The sequence below is a fragment of the Mytilus californianus genome, unplaced genomic scaffold, assembly GCF_021869535.1.
Source record: "Mytilus californianus isolate M0D057914Y unplaced genomic scaffold, xbMytCali1.0.p SCAF_7, whole genome shotgun sequence".
In the NCBI taxonomy this organism is placed as follows: Eukaryota; Metazoa; Mollusca; class Bivalvia; order Mytilida; family Mytilidae; genus Mytilus; species Mytilus californianus.
The window spans coordinates 15349241-15362861 of NW_026262723.1; the positions used below are offsets into that span (position 1 = coordinate 15349241).

Sequence of the window (13621 nt, forward strand, 5' to 3'; positions counted from 1 at the left end):
CACGGCAGTCACTGAAATGTTCAAAAATTTTAATTAGCGACGTCTATTTATTGTTATCATAACCCAAACATTTTGCATACAATGTAAAAATGATCAAAAATAAAATTAAAATAAATCACATTTGAACGGATATTTGCACAAATATGCTTTCAAAAGCATCTTTTACACGAGCATAAAAACGATCAAAACCTTCAATTTTTATCATGCAGCAATGAACCTAATTTAAACAGTTATTGAAAGATCGTTTATTTGTTATCGATTATTTGTCAGTCAATCATGTTTATGTTGTTTACATCTTGTTCAATACAATACAGTGTTTTTTTTCGCGTGTATTTTCCCATTTAGCGAAAATTATACACAGTGACAATTTAACCTGCCCATTTTGTCAACAAATTGCAAAAAAAAAAAAGCCGACGCGAAAAAAACCCCCCGATATACGGTATATAATGCTGAAATAAAATACCAATGAATCAAATATTGATAAGGTAAAAAGAGAATTAAAATTCCAATAACAATACTATACCACGTGAACTAGTAATTGCAGTTAACATAATGAGAACTGCGACAGCAGAAGAACGATCCATTGTACTGTAAAATATAATTTTTAATGTTATGAGATAGTAAAATGATACGCATTGTTCACAAATAACAATTTCGTAAATACAATATTTTACGTCTGTTTTAAGGCATACACTCACCGCCGTATTCAACTCAGGCCGTATTTAATTACCACAGTCAACCCTTTGGTTTAAGGCATACACTCACCGACGGATGGGATATTCAACTGTGGCAATATTTAATTACCCCAGTCAACCCTTTGGTAAGCTCCTTTATCATAACCTTTGTAGAACATTTGAAAATGTTTTAAATTACTCGTAATTATATCATGTATATGTTATCAAATCTTCAAAAAAAAATAGTTTAAAAGTCACAATGTAATACTATATAAATTGAATATCAAATAAGAAGATAGTTTGCAGTATTTAACATGTTTAATATAATTACAATAGATGAGCCTCTTAATAAAATTTGCTTATTTGTGTCCCAGCCAAGCATCTCGCGGTATATGCTCTATTTGGACATTTGTTGGGGTTGGAATATCATTTTTTATCCAATTTAAATGTTTGTTTTAAGCTAATTTTAGAATCCTATTACATATATTTTAATGACAGCTGCAAAAGGTTACCTAAGGTACGATAAACTATCTGTCCAAGTAAAACCATTTATCGCTGTTTCATAAAATTGCCATAGTATGTTCCAGTTTACACATATATGTAATAAAATCTTTCAACTGTTTTACTTGCTATATATTGAAGAATTATTTTCCGCTATTTGATCTGTAATTTGGCAGCATGAAATTATTAGTAAGAACTATTGGCCGTACCTCGAGAATATGTCTACTTACATAACGCTGTAGGATTTTGTTAATAAAATAATCACAGAATTGATTAGATATATGTCACAGTGGTAACTTACAAAAACTTTTTCAACCTGGTATCGAAGGCGTCGATAGAAGAAGTGTAGAAATATAAAAAAAAAAAAAGATAATCATAAATACCAGATTTATATTTTGTACGGCAGACATGCGTGTCGACCAAACAAGACTAACTGAGAAAACGTTTTCAATTGAATTTTTAAATGACTGGAGTGATGGTGATTTGGCAAGACATCCACTCGGTAACTTGTTAGATTTACATTTGTATTGTAACTTCAATGTTACACCTAGTAAAACCCACAGTGCCTATGTCAATTAATAAAGTTCCATTGAGTAGTATTATCAGCGAGAATTTCAAGTAAACATATGAATGATTCCATAATGTTTCACATGTAACAGTCCACTATATATATATATGTGGGTTTATTGCTAAAGGGACGGACAACCCTCCATCGGAGACCAAATGACGTAGAGGATTAGCAACTATAGGTCACCGTAAGACCTTCAGCATTGAGCAAAACCCATACCGCATAGCAAGCTATAAAATTTCAGTAAATATCGTTATCTAGTTGCAATGTTGTTATGTACATGATGTAGTTGACAAAATTATCTAATATAAAACTGTACATGTATATGTTCATCATAATGCATTTTTGTTGAAGGCGATTTATTGTATGCTTTATTGCATACTTTTGTTGTATATAACAATATCAGTTCATTTTATTTTGTATTTTAATACCTGTTTTTCAGCTTTGTATTCCCCTACATAACATTAAATCAGCTACGTAACACAGCACTTTGTTTTGTAAACTATTTTCTTTCTATCCTTTTTGCAAAAGTCTAATACAGAAATAGTGTAAATGCAACTGCAATATATTTAAACGTTAATATAGGTAATACAAATATGGAGATTTTTTAATATTTCAAATGTATGAGGTTTTTGAATATTTTTTTTGAACATTTTTGATATGTAAAATAAAGTTTAAAAGCTTTTTCATGTATGTTTAGAGGCTAAAAGTTGATACTTTGCAAAATGTTTCTCTTTCATGTATCATACAAGACAAATTTTAATATTATTACGTAGGGAACATAATAACAAAATAGGTTGATAATTTTGTTTTCGGAACGTCCTTGCGATTTAAAATCATGGTCTTTTTGATTATATTTCACAGATAATTATGGTACCAAGAGATGATATGGTGCAAAACAATTATGTTCCAAGACAATTTATTTTTTTCTGAAATGCATGTTTGATAAAATATGCACATTTTTTTTTAGTGACACAGATAATTGTTTCTATCAAACCCGACAGTTTCCTTATAGATGCAACATTAACTGTTTAAGTTAACATCATGTTTATTACTTAAGTTTTATAAACCAAAATTGAATATCAAATATCATTGTCACGAGTTTAAAATGTCATTTCTAATGTTCGTTCTTATTTACTTATGGAAGTTTAGAATTATTTATCATTTAAAGGCATGCTCGTTTATATAATTATGCAATCGTGTTGCTTTCTGTATGTTCAGTAGAACAGGATAATGAACGGTGAAATAATTCATCTATCGCACACGATGGCGCCATCACATGTTGAATGAATCCTTATGTAACAATACTACACATATCTTTATGTAACAATACTACACATATCCTTATGTAACAATACTACACATATCCTTATGTAACAATACTACACATATCCTTATGTAACAATACTACACATATCCTTATGTAACAATACTACACATATCCTTATGTAACAATACTGCACATATCATTATGAAACAATACTACACATATCCTTATGTAACAATACTACACATATCCTTATGTAACAATATTACACATATCCTCATGTAACAATACTACACATATCCTTTATCCTTATGTAACAATACTATACATATCCTTATGTAACAATACTACACATATCCTTATGAAACAATACTACACATATCCTTATGTAACAATGCTACACTTTTATCTGGTACACAATGGAAAATATTAAATTTCGGATTTAAAAATCAAATTTCATGACTTTAATATATCACTTGTTTTTTTGTTTTGTTTACGTTGAAATTCTTTTTTTAGTTTTGTCTAAATAAGCTTTTTAAAAACATGTTCCTCCATGTTTTAGCTGACGAAGAACTGGGTGGTCAGTCTTGCGCTATTTTATTAATCGTATGAATATTCCGAAACAAAAGTTAACACATACCTAGCCTTGAAATTCTGTAATAAATCAAAATTGTCTACAAATTTCAAAGGAAATGATAAATATTATTATTTTTGAAAACAGGAAAAACAGATCACATTTATCGATCAAAATATTTCAAATATTGTGTCTGTTATAATAAATTACCTGTCTGACTGGAATGTTTTAAAATTTGACGGACCTGTACTCTGTGGCTGGAATCTCCTTCATATGGGTCAATATCCCTAATGCGTCTGAAATTGGGAAACTCAGTCTTAGATACACGATTTTTGTTTAGTTGTCATTAGCTTTTAATTTGCTGACAGTGACTGCGAGTACGCTCAGATCTGTACTTTTTTGTTTTTTTTTGTTTTTATTGATGTAAAATACCCTACCACGTGCTGTCTGTGGTTTTGTTTGATGTTTTTTTGTTTTTTTTTTTGCTTTGTATCGATCTAATGAGTTAATGCATTTCCATGTGAGTTATATAGAGTGTTCTAATATTATCTCCTCTACCCCAGGTTAGGAAGAAGGTGGGCGAGATAAATACATTCAGTAGAAAATATTCCTTTTGATAAAACACGGAGTTAGTCCATTCGACGCCCCAATTTCAATTCTTAACATAGTCAGTCAAAACTTTGGATGACTATGTTTCATTGAATATATCTAAGGGGAAATAAGCGGCTTATAACATTGTTTTTTACGAAATCATGGATTGTTTAGCATTAACGCAAATTAATATTGTATCACACAATTGAAAAAAATAGATATGTTTACCACCTCTTGAGACGATTAAAACGTTTCGTAAATTGAAAAAATGGATTTCAAGGCCTTGGCTAATGGATATTCCTATCGAATCTAGATCAATATATGAATTCGCAGGGAGACGTCTAAAAATGTTAACATGCATTCTTAAATATAAACAGAACCTTACCTTTGTCAAGCGGATATTTAAATATAGCGTGTGAATCTTTTCCAAGTGAGTAAAATTGAAAGTTTAAATTATAATTTTGACATTTAAAATAATTGCCAATTATCTGGGTGGAAACTGATAACCTCTATTTTAAGGATTACATTTTAAAACTAAGCACGATGATAACTAATCAAACTATTCATTTTCGATTTTTCACAGAATTCAACTTCATGAAATCGAATAATTAGTACTTTTCATTCATCGAATCAAAAGACAGATACATTTCTTCCAATGATGTGCCGGTTTGAAGTGAATTAATTACTAAAATGAAAACAACACGTTATAAATGTCTATCATGCTACGTATCATCATTGAAGAACACAGCTGTGGTTAAATATCACCAAATTATTCATTGCATCTGACCAACAATATAACAACTATGGTCATAAAAAGCTTAACTGAAATACGGTGACACGTTTTTCATAGGGTTTCTGAAAAAAGTGGAACTTGCAAAATTTACAAGTGTGAGTTGCATCAATCAGAAATGCATGAACCAGGTAAATAATGCCGATATCAATTAAATTTATGAGAACAGACCTTTATCAAATCTGTAAGGAGTGTTGTTTCTGATTTTTGTAGTTTTTGTCGAGGATCATTATTCACATCACAGCTGTAGTTTTCTCAGCTAGGTCTTTGTAGCAGCACACGCCATGGAATAGGAGTTCCTTCATAAAATAAGTTTCAAATAGAAGAAATATTCTGGTATATTTTTTCCACTGGAACAAATATTACAGAATGTGTTACTTACAGAATAAATGGAATATAATATTTGTTCCAACAGGAACAGATATTATGGCATTGTTTATAACACAGATTTTAAGGGAGCTTATGTAAAGCGGAAGACAGACCTTGCTTTTCAAATTATGCGTCGTCTGTTATTTCTAAAGTAAAGATGTAGTATGGTTAAAAATGAGACAACTCTCCATCGTACAAATTCGCACATGAAGCTGATTTTGCCCAACTACACTGTGTACATGTACCGGATCAGGCTACCTGAACCATGTGTTGTTAGTTGCTAGCTTTGGTTTATATAATGACATTTTTCTCAGAAGAAACGGTCGTTGGAGCTTTCAATGGACCATATTTTTTCCTTAATATCTTTTGAATTCCTTGTATCCTATCCTTTTATAAATTATATATATTATGTCATGCTAACATTAACCTGTATCGGACATATTATAAATACCATGAATAATCTTTATAGTAAGCATGATTTTTTTTATGTTTTTTATTTGTGCGAAAATTTCATATTGTTGAGAGCGAGTATTGATAATCTCGATCAAGTCATATGAATGTTGCAGGCTGGTGTAAGTCAGCTTAATATTATAAGCAAATTTCACGTCAATAACATTTCATTAGGAAACGTCATTCATGTCATTTGTGAGACAGAGTTACGAATGCAAAGTCACCTGCGTACGAAGTTTTCAGACGTCATGGCAGACTGATTACTAAAACACACCACAACCCAACTGCAGGAAACCACCATAAAGTTGCACTTCTGAAATTTTATTAGACAATGGAATTTCCCATAGAAAATCCTTTACGGCTAAAAATGTGCAACTTTTACTATGACGTTTTGTATTTTTTTTTATCCTAGAATGAAAAGTTCATGTGCACTTTTTTGCCATAGCGTTAACAGTTTACTTTCAATTTAAGAGTTAGAATGTTTCTTTCGAATTGGTATCTTTTGCCTCTCTTTTTCCCTGTTGAAAGATATTTTGACTGAATAATTCGCCTTTAGTTAAGAACTTCAGCTAAAAGTTAACCAACTTTGATCGATAAATGGTAGATTTTGAAACGTTATTTTCCGCTTCCGAAGTACCATCGTGTGTCATTCTAAACCAATACACTTGATTTATTCCTTGATGGGATGGCCTTGAAATCGTCTGTACTTTTTATAAATAATATTACATAAGTATGTCAATTAAATGTCTATGTTTTCTGTTATGTAATCAAATACAAAAACTCCTGATACTCGACAATCAGAAATAATGATTATTGAATGGATTGTATGCTTCTAGAGAAATTTGAGGTTTTATAAATAATTCAATGAAACCGAATATATATAAATGTCACTGCAGCAGATCATTCCAATACAATTATTTAATTTAGTGGTTTTAGTCTAGAAAGCCATTCATACATGTCTATTAAATGGTGTGCGACTTCAATGTCAAAATGAAATATTATTGTTTTGATATATGAGTGCTCGTTACATCATACTTCAACTATTAGCGATAGTCATTAAGCTCCTGCAAAATAAATACATACATGTTATCAGTATATATCATTTAAACAAAAGTAAATGCAAATAAAGTTCATCACTTTCATTATTACAGCTCCGCAGACATAGCACAAAAACAATATCCTTTTTGTGTGTAAATCACTTTACAAAAATGCTTGATAAATGAATAAAGTACAAAATGTAATGACAATTCAGTTGGAAACTCAAAACCTGTTCCTGTACTCATATGAGGTTGGCTTCATACAGGAGCTTCTTAGGAAGAATGGAAAGAAGCTAGCATTACCCCTTAACTTCACTTCCTTCCCGCTACGTAGTTGATGCCCTATCACTAAATATTTCAAAGTTTACTATGATAAATGCATCTATCCCATCATACTTGAAATAACAGATATAACAGATAAAGTTAAGCGTGCTTCAAATCTTGACTTATATCTAGAACAACGAGGGTCGGTAAATGAAAACACTTTACGACAAAACAGATGCTTTCAGCTTATTATGACCATTCCATTTCTATGTAGCAACTTTTCAGCAGCGCCTGCATATGTAATATATATCTCCCTGTTGATACAATATTCCATAGCTGACATTTTTATCATACTTTTCGTGGTAGAGGGAAATTATTAAACTAAGAGTTCTAAGTGGTGAAGTTGAAATCGTTCCTTCTAAAATTTAACAAACGTCATAACGAGTTGAATTGGTTTACTTTTATAAAATATCTGTTCACAGATGACGACGGATTTGTTCCAGATATTCAAACCACAATCCGTCCTTTTTTTCTCGAATAAGACCTATCGAATTAGACGTACATGGTCAACACGACAGTATTAGAACATAATCTCTTAACCGAATTTCCGGAGCACCCTGTCCCGGAGCATCTGAGACTATCCCCGGTTTTTAGTGGGGTTCTTGATTCTAATTTTTTAGTTTCATATAGTGTTGTTTGTCATTTGATCTTTCTTTGTTTTATGCCATAGCGTTGTCAGTTTATTTTTCGAGTTTTGTGTCTGAATGTCCCTTAGGTATCGTTCTCCTCTCCTTTACAGTGCATAAACAATGTATCATACCTCAATTTAATTTATTAGTCAATACATTTTTATTGTAGTTTTCTATAATAAAATTTCGATGTTGTCTGCTCTATGGTCGGGTTGTTGTCTCTTTGACACATTCCCCATTTCCATTCTTAATTTTATTGGTTATACTGTGTGGCTTAACCCCCACGTGATCTATTTAGAACCATTGCTACCATGTCATGCTAATTGAAGATTTTAAAGAAAGTACATAACAGCCGATTTTACTGATTACATTTTGTTAAGGAACATCTTAACCAAGATTAGTCATCTCATACATTTTTGGACCTGTAATATAACAAATTATTTCTGAGTTTCGTCAGTAGTACATTAAAAACAAAAACGAATTAACGTACGGATCCAACGAAAATGTGAGGATAATGGGGCGCATGTAAACATCTGGAGAATGTACTAAATCCCACTAATTTTCCGCCAATAAGGCGTATCAAACAGTATTTAATTTTAAATACACGTTACATTTGCTGTCGATTGAAAACATAGATCCTTTCGTTATGCAATAGTATAACACTATTAGAATCTCTACCCTATACATTCTACAATCTGTGGGTGGAATTTTTTTACTAAAGTTTATTTATAAAGTTTAAAAAAAGACAAACCGTGCGAATGTCATTGAAGTTTTTAGCTCATACGACTTATGTTGAGGGGCGGTAGGAGGAGTGTCATCCCGAATTCCCCCCCAAAAATAATCATTAATTCCCGAGTCCCGATAAGGATAAATCTCGCATTCCCGAAAAAGGTTCTTCCGCCCATTTACGTGTTATTTCTTAAGGATAGAAAAAAAAAGGAAACTATCGAATGTATGGCATTTAATCGATTTATTCATAAAATTCAAAAATGCATTAGTTATCAATAAATACAATCATGTAATGTCATGTTGAAGTAAAGGTAGTTGGTCCCTTATATTAGATTTACTCCAGAAATATATATAGCATGTATAGAGAACATGTCTGTCAAACTTCATCAAAGTCGTTGTTCTTTCCTTAAAATAATGTGAAGCAAGCAAAAGTCCTTGAATGTACTTGTCAAAGATAACACGTGTACCGGTTGTTACAATCGTAATCGTTACATTGTCCACATATAAAGCTTTGCAATTTTTCCATTTCGAAACATGTTGATTTTGGGAAAGTACCAGCTATTTCTAAATTGCGACACACTTCCATTACTCGTATTCTTTTCTGCCATGACATAGACATACCTATGAAAACAGAAAATAGTTTTACTTGTTATGATTTTCTATAGTAGAGGATTTTTTTTTACTCTGGAGGACTTTTCGTAATTTTTGTAGTTTCAGTGACGTAAATGCAACATCTCCTTTTATTTATATTAGCCGTTTCTTTGTTTGTGATAGTTTGTAAGTAACTTAAGAAGGACGGTTTACCAGATTGATGCTGAAATAAACTATTTTGCAGGTACATAATCACAAATAAAACTTTTTGTAAAAATATCCGTTTGCGCATGGCTGGCGCTATCATATTTCCGAGCATTGGAACACGGTTTTGCTATCTTGACGAAACTATCTTCTTTTATGAGTGTATTTAATTTACTGTTTACCAGGAAATATACCAAAAAATAGTTTGATAAAGTTCATAGATTCAAAATTTATTTTGCAAATTCGAGAATTTTTTTAAGGTAAGTATGGCTTTAAATTGTCCATCCACCGTTCATTAAATTTTTTTTAGATTGTTGTTGGAATGTTTCTCTTTTTTCTCGCTTTTTATTATATAATGACGATGAATAAAGGCAACAGTAGTACACCGGTGGTCAAAAGTCATAAATCGATTGAAAGAAACATATCCGGGTTACAAACCAAAATCGAGGGAAACACATCAACTATAAGAGGAAAACAAAGGAACAACAGGAACACGGAAGTGCAACAAACACAAACGTTAACACACATAGAAACGAACTATTTGATAACAACTGCCATATTCCTGAATTGGTACAGGACATTTTAAGAAAAAATAGTGTTGAACCTGGTTTCATTGCAAGCCAAACCTCCCGCTTTATGACAATGTTAACAAATATCGCCAAAACATTACGTCTAAAAACTACTACTAAAATCTTTAAAATTCCTTGTATCCTATTCTTTTATAAATTATATATATTATGTCATGCTAACATTAACCTGTATCGGACATATTATACATACCATGAATAATCTTTATAGTAAGCATGATTTTTTTTTGTGTTTTTTGTTTGTGTGGAAATTTTATATTGTTGAGAGCGAGTATTGATAATCTCGATCAAGTCATATGAATGTTGCAGGCTGGTGTAAGTCAGTTTGATATTATTAGAAAATTTCACGTCAATAACATTTCATTAGGAAACGTCATTTTTGTCATTTGCGAGACAGAGTTACGAATGCGAAGTCACCTGCGTACGAAGTTTTCAGACGTCATGGCAGACTGATTACTAAAACACACCAAAACCCAACTACAGGAAACCACTTCAAAAATGCACTTCTGTAATTTTATTAGACAATGGAATTTCCCATAGGAAATCCTTTTACGGCTAAAAATGTGCAACTTTTACTATGATGTTTTGTATTTTTTTTTTATCCTAGAATGAAAAGTTCATGTGCACTTTTTTGCCATAGCGTTAACATTTTATTTTCAATTAAAGAGTTAGAATGTTTCTTTCGAATTGGTATCTTTTGCCTCTCTTTTTCCCTGTTGAAAGATATTTTGACTGAATAATTCGCCTTCGGTTAAGAACTTCAGCTAAAAGTTAACCAACTTTGATCGATAAATGGTAGATTTTGAAACGTTATTTTCCGCTTCCGAAGTACCATCGTGTGTTATTCTAAACCAATACACTTTCTTTATTCCTTGATGGGTTTGCCTTGAAATCGTCTGTACTTTTTATAAATAATATTACATAAGTATGTCAATTAAATGTCTATGTTTTCTGTTATGTAATCAAATACACAAACTCCTGATACTCGACAATCAGAAATAATGATTATTGAAATGATTGCATGCTTCCAGAGAAATTTGAGGTTTTATAAATAATTCAATGAAACCGAATATATATAAATTTCACTGCAGCAGATCATTCCAATACAGTTATTTAATTCAGTGGTATTAGTCTAGAAAGCCATTCATACATGTCTATTAAATGTGGTGCGACTTCAATGTCAAAATGAAATATTATTATTTTAATATATGAGTGCTCGTTACATCATACTTCAATTATTAGTGATAGTCATTAAGCTCCTGCAAAATAAATACATACATGTTATCAGTATATATCATTTAAACAAAAGTAAATGCAAATAAAGTTCATCACTTTCATTATTACAGCTCCGCAGACATAGCACAAAAACATCTTTTTTGTGTATAAATCACTTTACAAAAATGCTTGATAAATGAATAAGGTACAAAATGTAATGACAATTCAGTTGGAAACTCAAAACCTGTTCCTGTACTCATTTGAGGTTGCCTTTATACAGGAGCTTCTCAGGAAGAATGGAAAGAAGCTAGCATTACCCCTTAACTTCACTTCCCGCTACGTAGTTGATGCCCTATCACTAAATATTTCAAGGTTTACTATGATAAATGCATCTATCCCATCAAACTTGAAATAACAGATATAACAGGTAAAGTCAAATCTTGAATTATATCTAGAAACAACGAGGGTCGGTAAATGAAAAAACGATACGACAAAACAGATGCTTTCAGCTTATTATGAACATTCCATTTCTATGTAGCAACTTTTCAGCACGCCTGTATATGTAATATATATCTTCCTGTTGATACAATATTCCATAGCTGACATTTTTATCATACTTTTCGTGATAGAGGGAAATTATTAAACTAAAGGTTCTAAATGGTGAAGTTAAACTCGCTCCTTCCAAAATCTAACAAACGTCATAATGAGTTGAATTGGTTGACCTTTATAGAATATCTATTCACAGATGACGACGGATTTGTTCCAGATATTCAAACCACAATCCGTCCTTTTTTTCTCGAATAAGACCTATCGAATTAGACTTACATGGTCAACACGTCAGTATTAGAACATAATCTCTTAACCAAATTTCCGGAGCACCCTGTCCCGGAGCATCTGAGAATATCCCGGTTTTTAGTGGGATTCTTGATTCTAATTTGTTAGTTTTGTATAGTGTTGTTTGTCATTTTATCTTTCTTTGTTTTATGCCATAGCGTTGTCAGTTTATTTTCGAGTTTTGTGTCTAAATGTCCCATCAGGTATAGTTCGCCTCTCCTTTACAGTGTATAAACAATGTATCATACCTCGATTTAACTTATTAGTCAATACATTTTTATTGTAGTTTTCTCTGATAAAATTTCGATGTAGACTTGGTTAAACTGTGTGGCTTAACCATCACGTGATCTGTTTAGAACCATTGCTGTCATGTCATGCTAATTGAAGATTTTAAAGAAAGTACATAACAGCCGATGTTACTGATTACATTTTGTTAAGGAACATCTTTACCAACATTAGTTATCTCATACATTTTGTTAAGGAACATCTTTACCAACATTAGTTATCTCATACATTTTTGGACCTGTAATACAACAAATTATTTCTGAGTTTCGTAAGTAGTACATTGAAAACAAAAACGAATTAACGTACGGATCCAACGAAAATGTAAGGATAATGGAGCGCATGCAACATCTGGAGAATGTACTAAATCCCACTAATTTTCCGCCAATAGGGCGTATCAAACAGTATTTAATTTTGAAAACATAGATTCTTTCGTTATGCAATAGTATAACACTATTAGAATCTCTACCCTATACATTCTACAATCTGTGGATGGAATTTTTTTACTAAAGTTTAAAGTGTATTTATAAAGTTTAAAAAATAACAAACCGTGCGAATGTCATTGAAGTTTTTAGCTCATACGACTTATGTTGAGGGGCGGTAGGAGGAGTGTCATCCCGAATTCCCCCAAAAAGATAATCATTTATTTCCGAGTCCCGATAAGGATAAATCTTGCATTCCCGAAATAGGTTCTTCCGCCCATTTACGTGTTATTTCATAAGGATAGTAAACAAATGGAAACTATCGAATGTATGGAATTTAATTGATTTATTTATAAGATTCAAAAATGCATTAGTTATCAATAAATACAATCATGTAATGTCATGTTGAAGTAAATGTAGTTGGTCCCTTAAATTATATTTACTCCAGAAATATGTATAGAGTACATGTCTGTCAAACATCATCAAAGTCGTTGTTCTTTCCTTAAAATAATGTGTAGCAAGCAAAAGTCCATGAATGTACTAGTCAAAGATAACACATGTACCGGTTGTTACAATCGTTATCGTTACATTGTCCACATATAAAGCTTTGCAATTTTTCCATTTCGAAACATGTTGATTTTGGGAAAGTACCAGCTATTTCTAAATTGCGACACACTTTCATTACTCGTATTCTTTTCTGCCATGACATAGACATACCTGTGAAAACAGAAAATAGTTTTACTTATGATTTTCTATAGTTTATGATTTTTTTTTACCACGGATGATTTTTTCTTAACTGTTGTAGTTTCAGTGACGTTAATGCAACATCTCCTTTTATTCAAATTAGCCGTTTTTGTTTGTGATAGTTTGTAAGTAATTCAAGAAGAACGGTTTACCAGATTGATGCTGAAATAAACTATTTTTTATTAGTTGTTAGTGACTTTGAACTAGCTGTCAGTAACTGCGAGTACTCTCAGATCTGT

General features: G+C 31.6%; 1 protein-coding gene across 1 annotated transcript in view; it reads right to left on the reverse strand.

Annotated features, from left to right (window-relative positions):
- Nucleotides 1-13621, reverse strand: part of LOC127707571 (low-density lipoprotein receptor-related protein 2-like) — a 49901-nt gene that overhangs the window by 27116 nt on the left and 9164 nt on the right. Inside the window, exon 2 of the mRNA XM_052212170.1 lies at nucleotides 524-588. Within this exon, the coding sequence (XP_052068130.1) occupies nucleotides 524-584 (61 nt within the window). The 5' untranslated portion in view covers nucleotides 585-588. The remainder of the gene's footprint in view (nucleotides 1-523; nucleotides 589-13621) is intronic.